The sequence below is a fragment of the Oncorhynchus nerka genome, linkage group LG12 (assembly GCF_034236695.1).
Source record: "Oncorhynchus nerka isolate Pitt River linkage group LG12, Oner_Uvic_2.0, whole genome shotgun sequence".
Classification (NCBI taxonomy): domain Eukaryota; kingdom Metazoa; phylum Chordata; class Actinopteri; order Salmoniformes; family Salmonidae; genus Oncorhynchus; species Oncorhynchus nerka.
In genome coordinates this window covers 996773-1011755 of record NC_088407.1, presented here as the reverse complement: position 1 = coordinate 1011755, position 14983 = coordinate 996773, and the positions used below count along the sequence as shown (strand labels likewise).

General features: G+C 45.1%; 1 protein-coding gene across 2 annotated transcripts in view; it reads right to left on the bottom strand.

Moving 5' to 3' along the window:
* The window catches only part of LOC115127099 (beta-enolase), a 36034-nt gene extending 21323 nt beyond the window's left edge, over positions 1-14711 (bottom strand). For both annotated transcript variants that reach the window (XM_065025113.1, XM_065025114.1), the window contains exons 1-3: positions 14649-14711; positions 2948-3037; positions 2710-2805 (exon numbers count right to left, since the gene is read on the bottom strand). In XM_065025113.1, coding sequence (XP_064881185.1) covers positions 2710-2805; positions 2948-3032 — 181 coding nt within the window. In that variant the 5' untranslated portion in view covers positions 3033-3037; positions 14649-14711. The remainder of the gene's footprint in view (positions 1-2709; positions 2806-2947; positions 3038-14648) is intronic.
* Between the last annotated feature and the right edge of the window lie 272 nt (positions 14712-14983).

Here is a 14983-nt window from a genome sequence, read left to right as displayed (position 1 = left end):
AGCAGCAAACAACAGTAGTAACAACAGTAGTAACAGTAGTAACAGTGGTAACAGCAGCAACAACAGTAGTAACAGCAGCAACAGTGTAGTAACAGCAGCAAATAACAGTAGTAACAGTAGTAACAGCAGCAACAACAGTAGTAATAGCAACAGCAAACAGCAGTAACAACAGTGGTGCAGCAACAGTAGTAACAGCAACAGCAACAACAGTAGTAACAGTGCAGTAACAGTAGTAACAGTAGTAACAGTAGTAACAGCAACAACAACAGTAGTAACAGTAGTAACAGTAGTAACAGTAGTAAACAGTAGTAACAGTAGTAACAGTAGTAACAGTAGTAACAGTAGTAACAGTAGTACAGTAGTAACAGCAGCAACAACAGTAGTAACTGTAGTAACAGCAGCAAACCCAGTGGTAACAGTAGTAACAGCAGCAGCAACAGTAGTAACAGTAGCAACAACAGTAAACAGTATAACAGCAGCAACAGTAGTAACAGTAGTAACAGTAGTAACAGCAGCAACAACAGTAGTAACAGCAGTAACAACAGTAGCAACAGTAGTAACAGCAGCAACAACAGTAGTAACAGTGGCAACAGTACAGTAGTAACAGCAGCAACAACAGTGGTAACAGCAGTAACAACAGTAGTAACAGCAAATTGTTAAACAAACAGTAACAGTAGCAACAACAGTAGTAACAGCAGTAACAAATAACAGTAGTAACAGTAGTAACAGTAAACAACAGTAGTAACAGTAGTAACAGCAGTAACAGCAGTAAGTAACAGTAGTAACAGTAGTAACAGCAACAACAGTAGTAACAGTAGTAACAGTAACAACAGTAGCAACAGTAGTAACAGTAGTAACAGTGGTAACAGTAGTAACAGCACAGTAAACAGTAGTAACAGTAGTAACAGTAGTAACAGCAGCAACAACAGTAGTAACAGTGGTAACAGCAGCAGCAACAGTAGTAACAGTAGTAAACAACCCGTAGTAACAGCAAGCAACAGTAGTAACAGTAGTAACAGCAGCAACAACAGTAGTAACAGTAGTAACAGTAGTAACAGTAGTAACAGTAGTAACAGCAGCAGCAACAGTAGTAACAGTAGTAACAGCAGCAACAACAGTAGTAACAGTAGTAACAGCAGCAGCAACAGTAGTAACAGTAGTAACAGCAGCAACAACAGTAGTAACAGTAGTAACAGCAGCAACAACAGTAGTAACAGTAGTAACAGCAGCAACAACAGTAGTAACAGTAGTAACAGCAGTAACAGTAGTAACAGTAGTAACAGCAGCAACAACAGTAGTAACAGTAGTAACAGTAGTACAGCAACAACAGTAGTAACAGTAGTAACAGTAGTAACAGTAGTAACAGTAGTAACAGTAGTAACAGTAGTAACAGTAGTAACAGCAGCAACAACAGTAGTAACAGTAGCAACAGTAGTAACAGTAGTAACAGTAGTAACAGTAGTAACAGCAGCAACAACAGTAGTAACAGTAGTAACAGCAGCAACAACAGTAGTAACAACAGTAGTAACAGTAGTAACAGTAGTAACAACAGTAGTAACAGTAGTAACAGTAGTAACAGCAGCAGCAACAGTAGTAACAGTAGTAACAGTAGTAACAGTAGTAACAGTAGTAACAGTAGTAACAGTAGTAACAGTAGTAACAGTAGTAACAGTAGTAACAGTAGTAACAGTAGTAACAGTAGTAACAGTAGTAACAGTAGTAACAGCAGCAACAGCAAACAACAGTAGTAACAGTAGTAACAGTAGTAGTAACAGTAGTAACAGCAACAGTAGTAACAGTAGTAACAGCAGCAAACAGTACAGTAGTAACAGCAGTAACAGTAGTAACAGTAGTAACAGCAACAGTAGTAAACAGTAGTAACAGCAGCAACAACAGTAGTAACAGTAGTAACAGTACAACAGTAGTAACAGTAGTAACAGCAGCAACAGTAGTAACAGTAGTAACAGTAGTAACAGTAGTAACAGTAGTAACAACAGTAGTAACAGCAGCAGCAACTGTAGTAACAGCAGCAACAACAGTAGTAACAGTAGTAACAGTGGTAACAGTAAACAGTAGTAACAGTAGTAACAGTAGTAACAGCAAGTAGTAACAGTAGTAACAGTAGTAACAGCAGCAAGCAACAATAACAGTAACAGTGGTAACAGCAGCAACAGTGAGTAACAGTAGTAACAGTAGTAACAGCAGTAACAGTAGTAACAGTAGTAACAGTAGTAACAGCAGCAACAACAGTAGTAACAGCAGTAACAGTAGTAACAGTAGTAACAACAGTAGTAACAGTAGTAACAGCAGCAACAGCAGCAACAACAGTAGTAACAGCAGCAACAACAGTAGTAACAGTAGTAACAGTAGCAACAGTAGTAACAGTAGTAACAGTAGTAACAGTAGTAACAGTAGTAACAGTAGTAACAGTAGTAACAGCAGCAACAACAGTAGTAGTAACAGCAGCAACAACAGTAGTAACAGTAGTAACTGCCGCCTCCGGATTTGAACCACCAACCTTTCGGTTAATGGCCTAACATTCTTAAACGCTAGGCTACCTGTCGCTAGGCTACCTGTCGCTAGGCTACCTGTCGCTAGGCTACCTATCTGACTACTTCAAAATGATTAAAGTCCTCAACGTCCCTGCCCATGCTAAAACAAGCTTTGGGCCAAGTGCACCATCTATCCACCTCTATGGATCGGACTCACCTTTTCCCAGGTAGCGAGACTTGTCTCCATCTCTAAGCTCCAGAGCCTCATGGACACCGGTAGAGGCACCGCTGGGCACGGCTGCCCTGAAACGGCCTGAACACAGAGAGAGAGAGAGACAGAGAGAGAGAGAGAGAGAAAGAGAGACAGAGAGAGAGAGAGACAGAGAGAGGTTAGACTGCTGGGTCGGTGAACAACATTGTGGTACAGTATGTTTGTATGTAAACACTGTGTGCACCTTTAGCGGTGTAGAGGTCCACCTCCACGGTGGGGTTTCCTCTGGAGTCGAGGATCTCTCGGGCATGGATCTTAGTGATAGACATCCTGACTAGAGAGAGAGAGAGGCATCCTGACTAGAGTGGATCTTAATGATAGACATCCTGACTAGAGGAGGGGGTGGGGTGGTAGAGAGAGGTATCTTAATGATAGACATCCTGACTAGAGGAGGGGGGTAGAGAGAGAGGTATGGATCTTATCATCCTGACTAAGGAGGGGGTAGAGAGAGGTATGGATCTTAATGATAGACATCCTGACTAGAGGAGGGGGGTAGGATCTTAATGAAGACTAGAGGAGGGGGTATGGATCTTAATGATAGACATCCTGACTAGAGGAGGGGGTAGAGAGAGAGGTATGGATCTTAATCCTGATAGACTTAATGATAGACATCCTGACTAGAGGAGGGGGGTAGAGAGGAGAGGTATGGATCTTAATGATAGACATCCTGGAGGTAGGGGTAGAGAGAGGTATGGATCTAATGATAGACATCCTGACTAGAGGAGGGGGGGTAGACATCCCTGACTAGAGGGGGGGGTAGAGAGAGGTAGGATCTTATGGATCTTAATGATAGATCTTAATGATAGACATCCTGACTAGAGGAGGGGGGTAGAGAGAGGTATGGATCTTAATGATAGACATCCTGACTAGAGGAGGGGGGGTGGAGGTATGGATCTTAATGATAGACATCCTGACTAGAGGAGGGGGGTAGAGAGAGGTATGGATCTTAAATGACATCCTGAGGGGGGGGGTAGAGAGAGGTATGGATCTTAATGATAGACATCCTGACTAGAGGAGGGGGTAGAGAGAGGTATGGATCTTAATGATAGACATCCTGACTAGAGGGGGGGTAGAGAGGGGTAGAGACTAGAGGAGGGGGTATGGATCTTAATGATAGACATCCTGACTAGAGGAGGGGGGTAGAGAGGTATGGATCTTAATGATAGACATCCTGACTAGAGGGGGGGGTAGGGAGGGTAGAGAGAGGTATGGATCTTAGAGGACATCCTGACTAGAGGGGGGTAGAGAGAGAGGTATGGATCTTAATGATAGACATCCTGACTAGAGGAGGGGGGTATGGATCTTAATGATAGAGAGAGGTATGGATCTTAATGATAGACATCCTGACTAGAGGAGGGGGGGTAGAGAGAGGTATGGATCTTAATGATAGACATCCTGACTAGAGGTATGGATCTTAATGATAGACATCCTGACTAGAGGAGGGGGGAGAGAGAGGCATGGATCTTAATGAGACATCCTGACTCAGTATGGATCTTAATGATAGACATCCTGACTAGAGGAGGGGGGTATGGATCTAATGAGACATCCTGAGGTGGGTAGAGAGAGAGGTATGGATAGAGAGACTAGAGGAGGGGGTATGGATCTTAATGATAGACATCCTGACTAGAGGGGGGACATCCTGTAGAGAGAGGGCATGGATCTTAGATAGACATCCTGAGAGGTATGGATCTTAATGATAGACATCCTGACTAGAGGAGGGGGGTAGAGAGTAGAGAGGTATGGATCTTAATGATAGACATCCTGACTAGAGGAGGGGAGGTATGGAGAGAGGTATGGATCTTAATGATAGACATCCTGACTAGAGGAGGGGGGTAGGAGATAGACATCCTGACTAGTATATGGATCTTAATGATAGACATCCTGACTAGAGAGGAGGGGGTAGATCTTAATGATAGACATCCTGACTAGAGGAGGGGGGGGTAGAGAGGTATGGATCTTAATGATAGACATCCTGACTAGAGGAGGAGGGGGGATAGGACATCCTGGGTAGAGATAGACATCCTGACTAGAGGAGGGGGGTAGAGAGAGAGGTATGGATCTTAATGATAGACATCCTGACTAGAGGAGGGGGGATAGACATCCCAGAGAGAGAGGGATCTAATGATAGACATCCTGACTAGAGGAGGGGGGGTAGAGAGAGGGTATGGATCTTAATGATAGACATCCTGACTAGAGGAGGGGGTAGAGAGAGAGGTATGGATCTTAATGAGACATCCCGAGAGGAGGGGGGTAGGACATCCTGACTAGAGGAGGGGGGGGATAGAGAGAGGTATGGATATGGATCTGACTAGAGGGAGGGGGGTAGAGAGATATGGATCATCATCCTGACTAGAGGAGGGGGATCTTAATGATAGACATCCTGACTAGAGGGGGTAGAGTATGGATCTTAATGATAGATCCTTAGAGGAGGGGGGTGATAGATCATCATCCTGACTAGAGGAGGGGGTAGAGAGAGAGGTATGGATCTTAATGATAGACATCCTGACTAGAGTATGGATCTTAATGATAGACATCCTGACTAGAGGGGGGGGGGTAGAGGGGTATGGATCTTAATGAGACTAGAGGAGGGGGTAGAGAGAGAGGTATGGATCTTAATGATAGACATCCTGACTAGAGGAGGGGGGTAGAGAGAGAGGCATGGATCTTAATGATAGACATCCTGACAGAGGAGGGGGGGTAGAGAGAGAGGTATGGATCTTAATGATAGACATCCTGACTAGAGGAGGGGGACATCCTGAGAGGAGGTATGGATCTTAATGATAGACATCCTGAGTGTATGGATCTTAATGATAGACATCCTGACTAGAGGAGAGAGAGAGGTATGGATCTTAATGATAGACATCCTGACTAGAGGAGGGGGTAGAGAGAGAGGTATGGATCTTAATGATAGACATCCTGACTAGAGAGGGGTAGAGAGAGGTATGGATCTTAATGATAGACATCCTGACTAGAGGAGGGGGGTAGAGAGAGGTATGGATCTTAATGATAGACATCCTGACTAGAGGAGGGGGGCAGGGGTATGGATCTTAATGATAGACATCCTGGTATGGATCTTAATGATAGACATCCTGACTAGAGGAGGGGGTAGAGAGAGGTATGGATCTTAATGATAGACATCCTGGAGGAGGGGGGTAGAGAGAGGTATGGATCTTAATGATAGACATCCTGACTAGAGGAGGGGGGGGTAGAGAGAGGTATGGATCTTAATGATAGACATCCTGACTAGAGGAGGGGGGTAGAGAGAGGAGCGGGATCTTAATGATAGACATCCTGACTAGAGGAGGGGGTATATGGATCATCATCCTGACTAGAGGAGGGGGGTAGGAGAGGTATGGATCTTAATGATAGACATCCTGACTAGAGGAGGGGGGTATATGGATCTTAATGATAGACATCCTGACTAGAGGAGGGGGGTAGAGAGGAGGTATGGATCTTAATGATAGACATCCTGACTAGAGGAGGGGGGGTAGAGAGAGGTATGGATCTTAATGATAGACATCCTGACTAGAGGAGGGGGGTAGAGAGAGGTATGGATCTTAATGATAGACATCCTGACTAGAGGAGGGGGGTAGAGAGAGGTATGGATCTTAATGATAGACATCCTGACTAGAGGAGGGGGGGGGGGTAGAGAGAGAGGTATGGATCTTAATGATAGACATCCTGACTAGAGGAGGGGGGTAGAGAGAGGTATGGATCTTAATGAGGGAGGGGGGGTAGGAGGAGAGGTAGAGAGAGGTAGAGAGAGGCATGGATCTTATGGATCTTAATGAGAGAGAGGTATGGATCTTAATGATAGACATCCTGACTGACTAGAGAGAGGGGGGATAGACATCCTGACTAGAGGTATGGATCTTAATGATAGACATCCTGACTAGAGGAGGGGGTAGAGAGAGGTATGGATCTTAATGATAGACATCCTGACTAGAGGAGGGGGGGGTAGATCTTAATGAGAGAGGTATGGATCTTAATGATAGACATCCTGACTAGAGGAGGAGGGGGGCAGAGAGGGGTATGGATCTTAATGATAGACATCCTGACTAGAGGGGGGTGATAGACATCCTGGAGGAGGGGGGTAGAGAGAGGTATGGATCTTAATGATAGACATCCTGACTAGAGGAGGGAGGAGAGGTAGAGAGAGGTATGGATCTTAATGATAGACATCCTGACTAGAGGAGGGGGTAGAGAGAGAGGTATGGATCTTAATGATAGACATCCTGACTAGAGGAGGGGGGGGTAGAGAGAGGTATGGATCTTAATGATAGACATCCTGACTAGAGGAGGGGGGGATAGAGAGGTATGGATCTTAATGATAGACATCCTGACTAGAGGAGGGGGTAGGGAGAGGTATGGATCTTAATGATAGACATCCTGAGAGGTATGGATCTTAATGATAGACATCCTGACTAGAGGAGGGGGGGTAGGATCTTAGAGAGAGGTATGGATCTTAATGATAGACATCCTGACTAGAGGAGGGGGGGGGTGAGAGAGGGTATGGATCTTAATGATAGACATCCTGACTAGAGGAGGAGGGGGGATCTAATGATAGAGAGAGAGGTATGGATCTTAATGATAGACATCCTGACTAGAGGAGGGGGGTAGAGAGAGGTATGGATCTTAATGATAGACATCCTGACTAGGGAGGGGGTAGAGAGAGGTATGGATGGATCTTAATGATAGACATCCTGACTAGAGGAGGGGGGTAGAGAGAGGTATGGATCTTAATGATAGACATCCTGACTAGAGGGAGGGGGGTAGAGAGAGTATGGATCTTAATGATAGACATCCTGACTAGAGGAGGGGGGGGTAGAGAGAGAGGTATGGATCTTAATGATAGACATCCTGACTAGAGGAGGGGGTAGAGAGAGGTATGGATCTTAATGATAGACATCCTGACTAGAGGAGGGGGGGTAGAGAGAGAGGTATGGATCTTAATGGATCTTAATGATAGACATCCTGACTAGAGGAGGGGGGTAGAGAGAGGTATGGATCTTAATGATAGACATCCTGACTAGAGGAGGGGGTAGAGAGAGGTATGGATCTTAATGATAGACATCCCTGACTAGAGGAGGGGGTAGAGGGGATAGACATCCTGACTAGAGGAGGGGGGTAGAGACATCCTGACTAGAGGAGAGGGGGTGATGGATCTTAATGATAGACATCCTGACTAGAGGAGGGGGGTAGAGAGAGGTATGGATCTTAATGATAGACATCCTGACTAGAGGAGGGGGGTAGAGAGAGGTATGGATCTTAATGATAGACATCCTGACTAGAGGAGGGGGGATAGTAGAGAGGTATGGATCTTAATGATAGACATCCTGACTAGAGGAGGGGGGTAGAGAGAGTATGGATCTTAATGATAGACATCCTGACTAGAGGAGGGGGGGTAGAGAGAGGTATGGATCTTAATGATAGACATCCTGACTAGAGGAGGGGGGGGTAGAGAGAGGTATGGATCTTAATGATAGACATCCTGACTAGAGGAGGGGGGTAGAGAGAGGTATGGATCTTAATGATAGACATCCTGACTAGAGGAGGGGGGTAGAGAGAGGTATGGATCTTAATGATAGACATCCTGACTAGAGGAGGGGGATCTTAATGATAGACATCCTGAGAGAGAGGTATGGATCTTAATGATAGACATCCTGACTAGAGGAGGGGGGTAGAGAGAGGTATGGATCTTAATGATAGACATCCTGACTAGAGGAGGGGGGTAGAGAGAGGTATGGATCTTAATGATAGACATCCTGACTAGAGGAGGGGGGGGGGGTGGTAGAGAGAAAACATTTAGAACTTCAGTTATCTTCTGTTTGCTCTGAGCCAATCAGAATACAGGTCAGCGTCTCCTAGCAATCTGTTCTGTAGTCTGACCACTACAGTGTTTAGTATGGAGATACAGGACTCATCTGGATATCTGTCATGTTATAGTGTCTGACAGCGCCATTGAGGCTACAACCCATAGGAATCCCCACACAGTTGACTACTTTAAAATGGCAATGACGCTGCCAAAGCTAAAACTTCCTTTCGGCCACTAGAGGCCTCTATCATTCTCTATGGTGTGACCCGAGGTAGGCAGTCTGTTGTAGCTTCATGTTCTCATCAGTGTAATCTGTCCCTCTCCCCACACCGTAGGTCCTCCTCTACGCATCTCACACCCAGCAAGCCTATCAGAGTGCAGTGAGGTCACAGCTGACCAACGGCAGGCCAGGACATTCAGATTCACGGTTTAGAGAGAGATATACTAGAATATTTAGCTGCTCCCCCTGCAGAACCTACAACCACCACTTTCTCTGCCTGCCTCGGCCTGCCTGCCTGGGCCGGCCTGCCTGCCTGGGCCTGCCTGCCTGCCTGGGCCTGCCTGCCTGCCTCGGCCTGCCTGCCTGCCTGCCTGCCTCGGCCTGCCTGCCTGCCCCTGCCTGCCTGCCCCGGCCTGCCTGCCTCGGCCTGCCTGCCCCGGCCTGCCTGGGCCGGCCTGCCTGCCTGGGCCTGCCTGCCTGGGCCTGCCTGCCTGGGCCTGCCTGCCTGCCCCTGCCTGCCTGGGCCTGCCTGCCTGGGCCTGCCTGCCTGCCCCTGCCTGCCTGGGCCTGCCTGCCTGCCCCTGCCTGCCTGCCCCTGCCTGCCTGGGCCTGCCTGCCTGCCCCTGCCTGCCTGGGCCTGCCTGCCTGGGCCTGCCTGCCTGGGCCTGCCTGCCCCTGCCTGCCTGCCTGCCTGGGCCTGCCTGCCTATTAAATCTGAGCTGGACACTAAGCTGTCTCCACACGGTCACTCGGCCCGGAGTGCAGCTGTGTGAAGTGCTCCCCCAAGAGCAGAGCAGGGGGGTGTACAGCGATGTCCTGAATGCTCTAAAGACTGCTATTAATAAACACAAGATACTGTGAAATGTATACGTGCTGCGTATAGTGTTAGTGTGTCAGTGTCTTAGTGTACTGCGTACAGTATGTTGTGTGTACAGTGTGTACAGTGTCTTAGTGTACTGCGTACAGTATGTTGTGTGTACAGTGTGTACTGCGTACAGTATGTTGTGTGTACAGTGTGTACTGCGTACAGTATGTTGTGTGTACAGTGTGTACAGTGTCTTAGTGTACTGCGTACAGTATGTTGTGTGTACAGTGTGTACTGCGTACAGTATGTTGTGTGTACAGTGTGTACTGCGTACAGTATGTTGTGTGTACAGTGTGTACAGTGTCTTAGTGTACTGCGTACAGTATGTTGTGTGTACAGTGTGTACTGCGTACAGTATGTTGTGTGTAGTGTGTACTGCGTACAGTATGTTGTGTGTACAGTGTGTCAGTGTGTACTGCGTACAGTATGTTGTGTGTAGTGTGTACTGCGTACAGTATGTTGTGTGTACAGTGTGTACTGTGTGTACAGTGTGTCAGTGTGTACTGCGTACAGTATGTTGTGTGTAGTGTGTACTGCGTACAGTATGTTGTGTGTACAGTGTGTACTGCGTACAGTATGTTGTGTGTACAGTGTGTCAGTGTGTACTGCGTACAGTATGTTGTGTGTAGTGTGTACTGCGTACAGTATGTTGTGTGTACAGTGTGTACTGCGTACAGTATGTTGTGTGTAGTGTGTACTGCGTACAGTATGTTGTGTGTACAGTGTGTCAATGTGTACTGCGTACAGTATGTTGTGTGTACAGTGTGTCAGTGTGTACTGCGTACAGTATGTTGTGTGTACAGTGTGTACTGCGTACAGTATGTTGTGTGTAGTGTGTACTGCGTACAGTATGTTGTGTGTACAGTGTGTCAATGTGTACTGCGTACAGTATGTTGTGTGTACAGTGTGTCAATGTGTACTGCGTACAGTATGTTGTGTGTACAGTGTGTACTGCGTACAGTGTGTACTGCGTACAGTATGTTGTGTGTACAGTGTGTACTGCGTACAGTATGTTGTGTGTACAGTGTGTACTGCGTACAGTATGTTGTGTGTACAGTGTGTACTGCGTACAGTGTGTACTGCGTACAGTATGTTGTGTGTAGTGTGTACTGCGTACAGTATGTTGTGTGTACAGTGTGTACTGCGTACAGTATGTTGTGTGTTCTGCATATAGCTAGTGTGTGGTTAGCAGTTAATGTGTGCAATGTGTGTGTGAAGCGTTGTAGAGCCTCATTGACCCTTCCCCTTTTAGTTTGACCTTTCACTACATTCACAAGAGATTTGAGTTTGACCTTTCACTAGCGGTCAGGGTTTGAGGCGATACTGTATTACAGTACGGACCGCAGTGGGTTTATTAATACACCGTTCACACAACATGCCATTTGGATGACATTAATGAATGACATTAGCTAGTTGATAGAGGACAAGTGGTCCTTGAGTTGGTCTCGCAGTCCCGGAGTCTGTCTGTTCCGTGACTCTCCTTATCTGGCCGGGGGGGGGGACGACGACACTCATTCTAGACACTGATCATACAAAACATTATGAACACCTACTCTTTCCATGAGTGAATCCAGGTCAAAGTTAAGATCCCTTATTGAGGTCACCTGTTCAATCCACTTCAGTGTAGCTGAAGAAACACGTTAAATAAGGATTTTTAAAGCCTTGAGACAATTGAGACATGGGTGCCATTCAGAGGGTGAATGAGCAAGACTAAATATTTAAGTTCCTTTGAACGGGGTAGGCTAGAAGGTGCCAGGTGCACCAGTTTGTGTCAAGAACTGCAACTCTGCCGGGTTTTTCACACTCAACAGTTTCCTGTGTGTATCAACGGTCCACCACCCAAAGGACATCCAGACAACTTGACACAACTGTGGGAAGTGTTGGAGTCAACATGGGTCAGCTTCCCATCCTACTAAACTACACTGTAGTAGTTACAGATCCATACAGCTATGGAGCCTCCATCCTACTAAACTACACTGTAGTAGTTACAGACCCATACAGCCTCCATCCTACTAAACTACACTGTAGTAGTTACAGACCCATACAGCCTCCATCCTACTAAACTACACTGTAGTAGTTACAGATCCATACAGCTATGGAGCCTCCATCCTACTAAACTACACTGTAGTAGCCCATACAGCCTCCATCCTACTAAACTACACTGTAGTAGTTACAGACCCATACAGCCTCCATCCTACTAAACTACACTGTAGTAGTTACAGACCCATACAGCCTCCATCCTACTAAACTACACTGTAGTAGTTACAGATCCATACAGCCTCCATCCTACTAAACTACACTGTAGTAGTTACAGACCCATACAGCCTCCATCCTACTAAACTACACTGTAGTAGTTACAGACCCATACAGCCTCCATCCTACTAAACTACACTGTAGTAGTTACAGATCCATACAGCCTCCATCCTACTAAACTACACTGTAGTAGTTACAGACCCATACAGCCTCCATCCTACTAAACTACACTGTAGTAGTTACAGACCCATACAGCTATGGAGCCTCCATCCTACTAAACTACACTGTAGTAGTTAGACCCATACAGCCTCCATCCTACTAAACTACACTGTAGTAGTTACAGACCCATACAGCTATGGAGCCTCCATCCTACTAAACTACACTGTAGTAGTTAGACCCATACAGCCTCCATCCTACTAAACTACACTGTAGTAGTTACAGATCCATACAGCTATGGAGCCTCCATCCTACTAAACTACACTGTAGTAGTTACAGATCCATACAGCCTCCATCCTACTAAACTACACTGTAGTAGTTACAGACCCATACAGCCTCCATCCTACTAAACTACACTGTAGTAGTTACAGATCCATACAGCCTCCATCCTACTAAACTACACTGTAGTAGTTACAGATCCATACAGCCTCCATCCTACTAAACTACACTGTAGTAGTTACAGATCCATACAGCCTCCATCCTACTAAACTACACTGTAGTAGTTACAGATCCATACAGCTATGGAGCCTCCATCCATCCACTGTAGTAGTTACTAAACTATCACTAAACTACACCATACAGTAGTAGTTACAGACCCATACAGCCTCCATCCTACTAAACTACACTGTAGTAGTTACAGACCCATACAGCCTCCATCCTACTAAACTACACTGTAGTAGTTACAGACCCATACAGCCTCCATCCTACTAAACTACACTGTAGTAGTTACAGATCCATACAGCTATGGAGCATGTTTTTTAATCCATTTTGAATTCAGGCCTAATAACAGAAGGTGGAAAAGGTCAAAGGGTACTTCCTCAAGGCTCTGATTGGTACAGGTGGTCTCCTCTCCTTCTGTTGTCCGTAAACATGCGGCGTAACGTGGCGATGTGACCGTGTGGGAACACTGATCAAGGTATGGAGCCATTTAACCTTTTTTTGGGGGGTCTTTCATATCAGAGAGAAATTAAAGGCTTCCAACCCTGTATCGCAGTGTTCAGATTGAGCGTCGGGGGCTCTTAACAAAAACACCCCAACAGCCGACGCCTTAGTCCAATGACCTGTGTGATCTAATGGAACCGAGAGTCGTGATCAAGGGCTGTTCAGGCTCCAGCTTGTACAAACCTGATGAACCGGTGTCCCCCAACCAAAAGTAGTCATACTGTCAAGTCGGCTACAAACAGACAAGACAAACAAGAATAAGAGGCAGGAGGATCTATGGAGTGACCTATGCTGGGATGGGGTTACATCCACATTGAACTCCAGATACAGACTGATCCAGTTTAATTTCCTCCATCAGCTCTATATCACCCCATCTAGGACTGCACAAGTTCAACCCAGATATCTCCTCCCTACGTTTTAGATGTGGCTCAGATGAAGGAACATTCCTCCATTCCACTTGGCAGTGTTCAAAACTACACGGTTTCTGGCAGGGGGGTATGCGATACCATATCCTCAATTCACAGGGTTGCATTCCTTTTAGACCCGGAGGTCTGTCTACTGGGTAACTTTACTAACACCAATCTTAGGCAAAGCCTTACTATAAAGCTAACAGAAATATTGCTAGCGATTGCCAAGAAATGTATTGCCTTGAAATGGAAATTGGATTCCTCCCTGCCAGTTGCAATGTGGCTTTCGGAAGTTAATAGTTGTATCCCTTTGGAGAAAATCACTTACTGCTTGAGGAATAAGCTAAAGACATTTTACAGAATTTGGCAACCTTTCATTGACTATATGGAGAATCTCCCCCCACATCTCATTGATTGAATCTCTATATAATCCTCACATAATGTTTCACACGTAACGTAGAATATGTAGCCTATGGCAGGTGATTCAATATCTCGTTATTTTATTTATGTAGCCTACGGCAGGTGATTCAATATCTCGTTATTTTATTTATGTAGCCTACGGCAGGTGATTCAATATCTCGTTATTTTATTTATGTAGCCTACGGCAGGTGATTCAATATCTCGTTATTTTATTTTTTATTCTTATTGTATGTTTGTTTATATAATTATAATTATTATTTATTCTTGTTACGCTCGTCTGTTACTGTCACTTTGTCCTATCGTTGTCTAATATCTTTTCACTTTTGTTTTGAAAGTTCTTAATTGGAAAATGCAAAAATAAAATATATATATTTTTTTAAATAAAAAGAATAAGAGGCAGGGGTTTTCGTAGGGAATATGTCAAAAACGTTCAGTTTTAAAAAAGGTAGATGCATTGCTAACAGTTGCAATATGTAAGAAATTAGGCTCCCGTTTCCTTATTCCCAAACGCTATGATGAACTTATACAGTAGCCCATATATACATATATCCATAGAGCTATGGAACTATATATATCTATATATCTATGAAGTAGTCAGATATGGAACATTAGCAAAGTACGTGGGTCTCGGCTACAGTCCAAAGCAACTGCCTCGTTTCCTTGATAACCACAACACGAGCTTTCCCAAGTCTTTACATTACACTAAATGTTTTAAGAGAGAACAGTTTTTAAACAACTGGACGGTACCTGATTGGGGGGCTCGCTGGCTGGCTGTCCTTCTGGAAAGTGGTAACTCTGTTCTCCAGTCGGACTTTTATAGACTGCCAGTGGCGACCGCTGCCCAATAAGGGCTTAGGGACCAGAGACAAACTACCAGACACAATCAGAAACGGAAAAACTGAAAGTATGGTCACGTCTCTGTATAAAGGTTTTTATATACAGAATACATATGACTCATCAACATGTAAAATCATGAAAGGATATAAACAGTATAAAATACCATTTTGGTTACTTTTGAATGTTTTCTAGATTTCGCTGTTTTAAATGGAAACATGTTGGCCTACTGTGAACATACAGTGGGG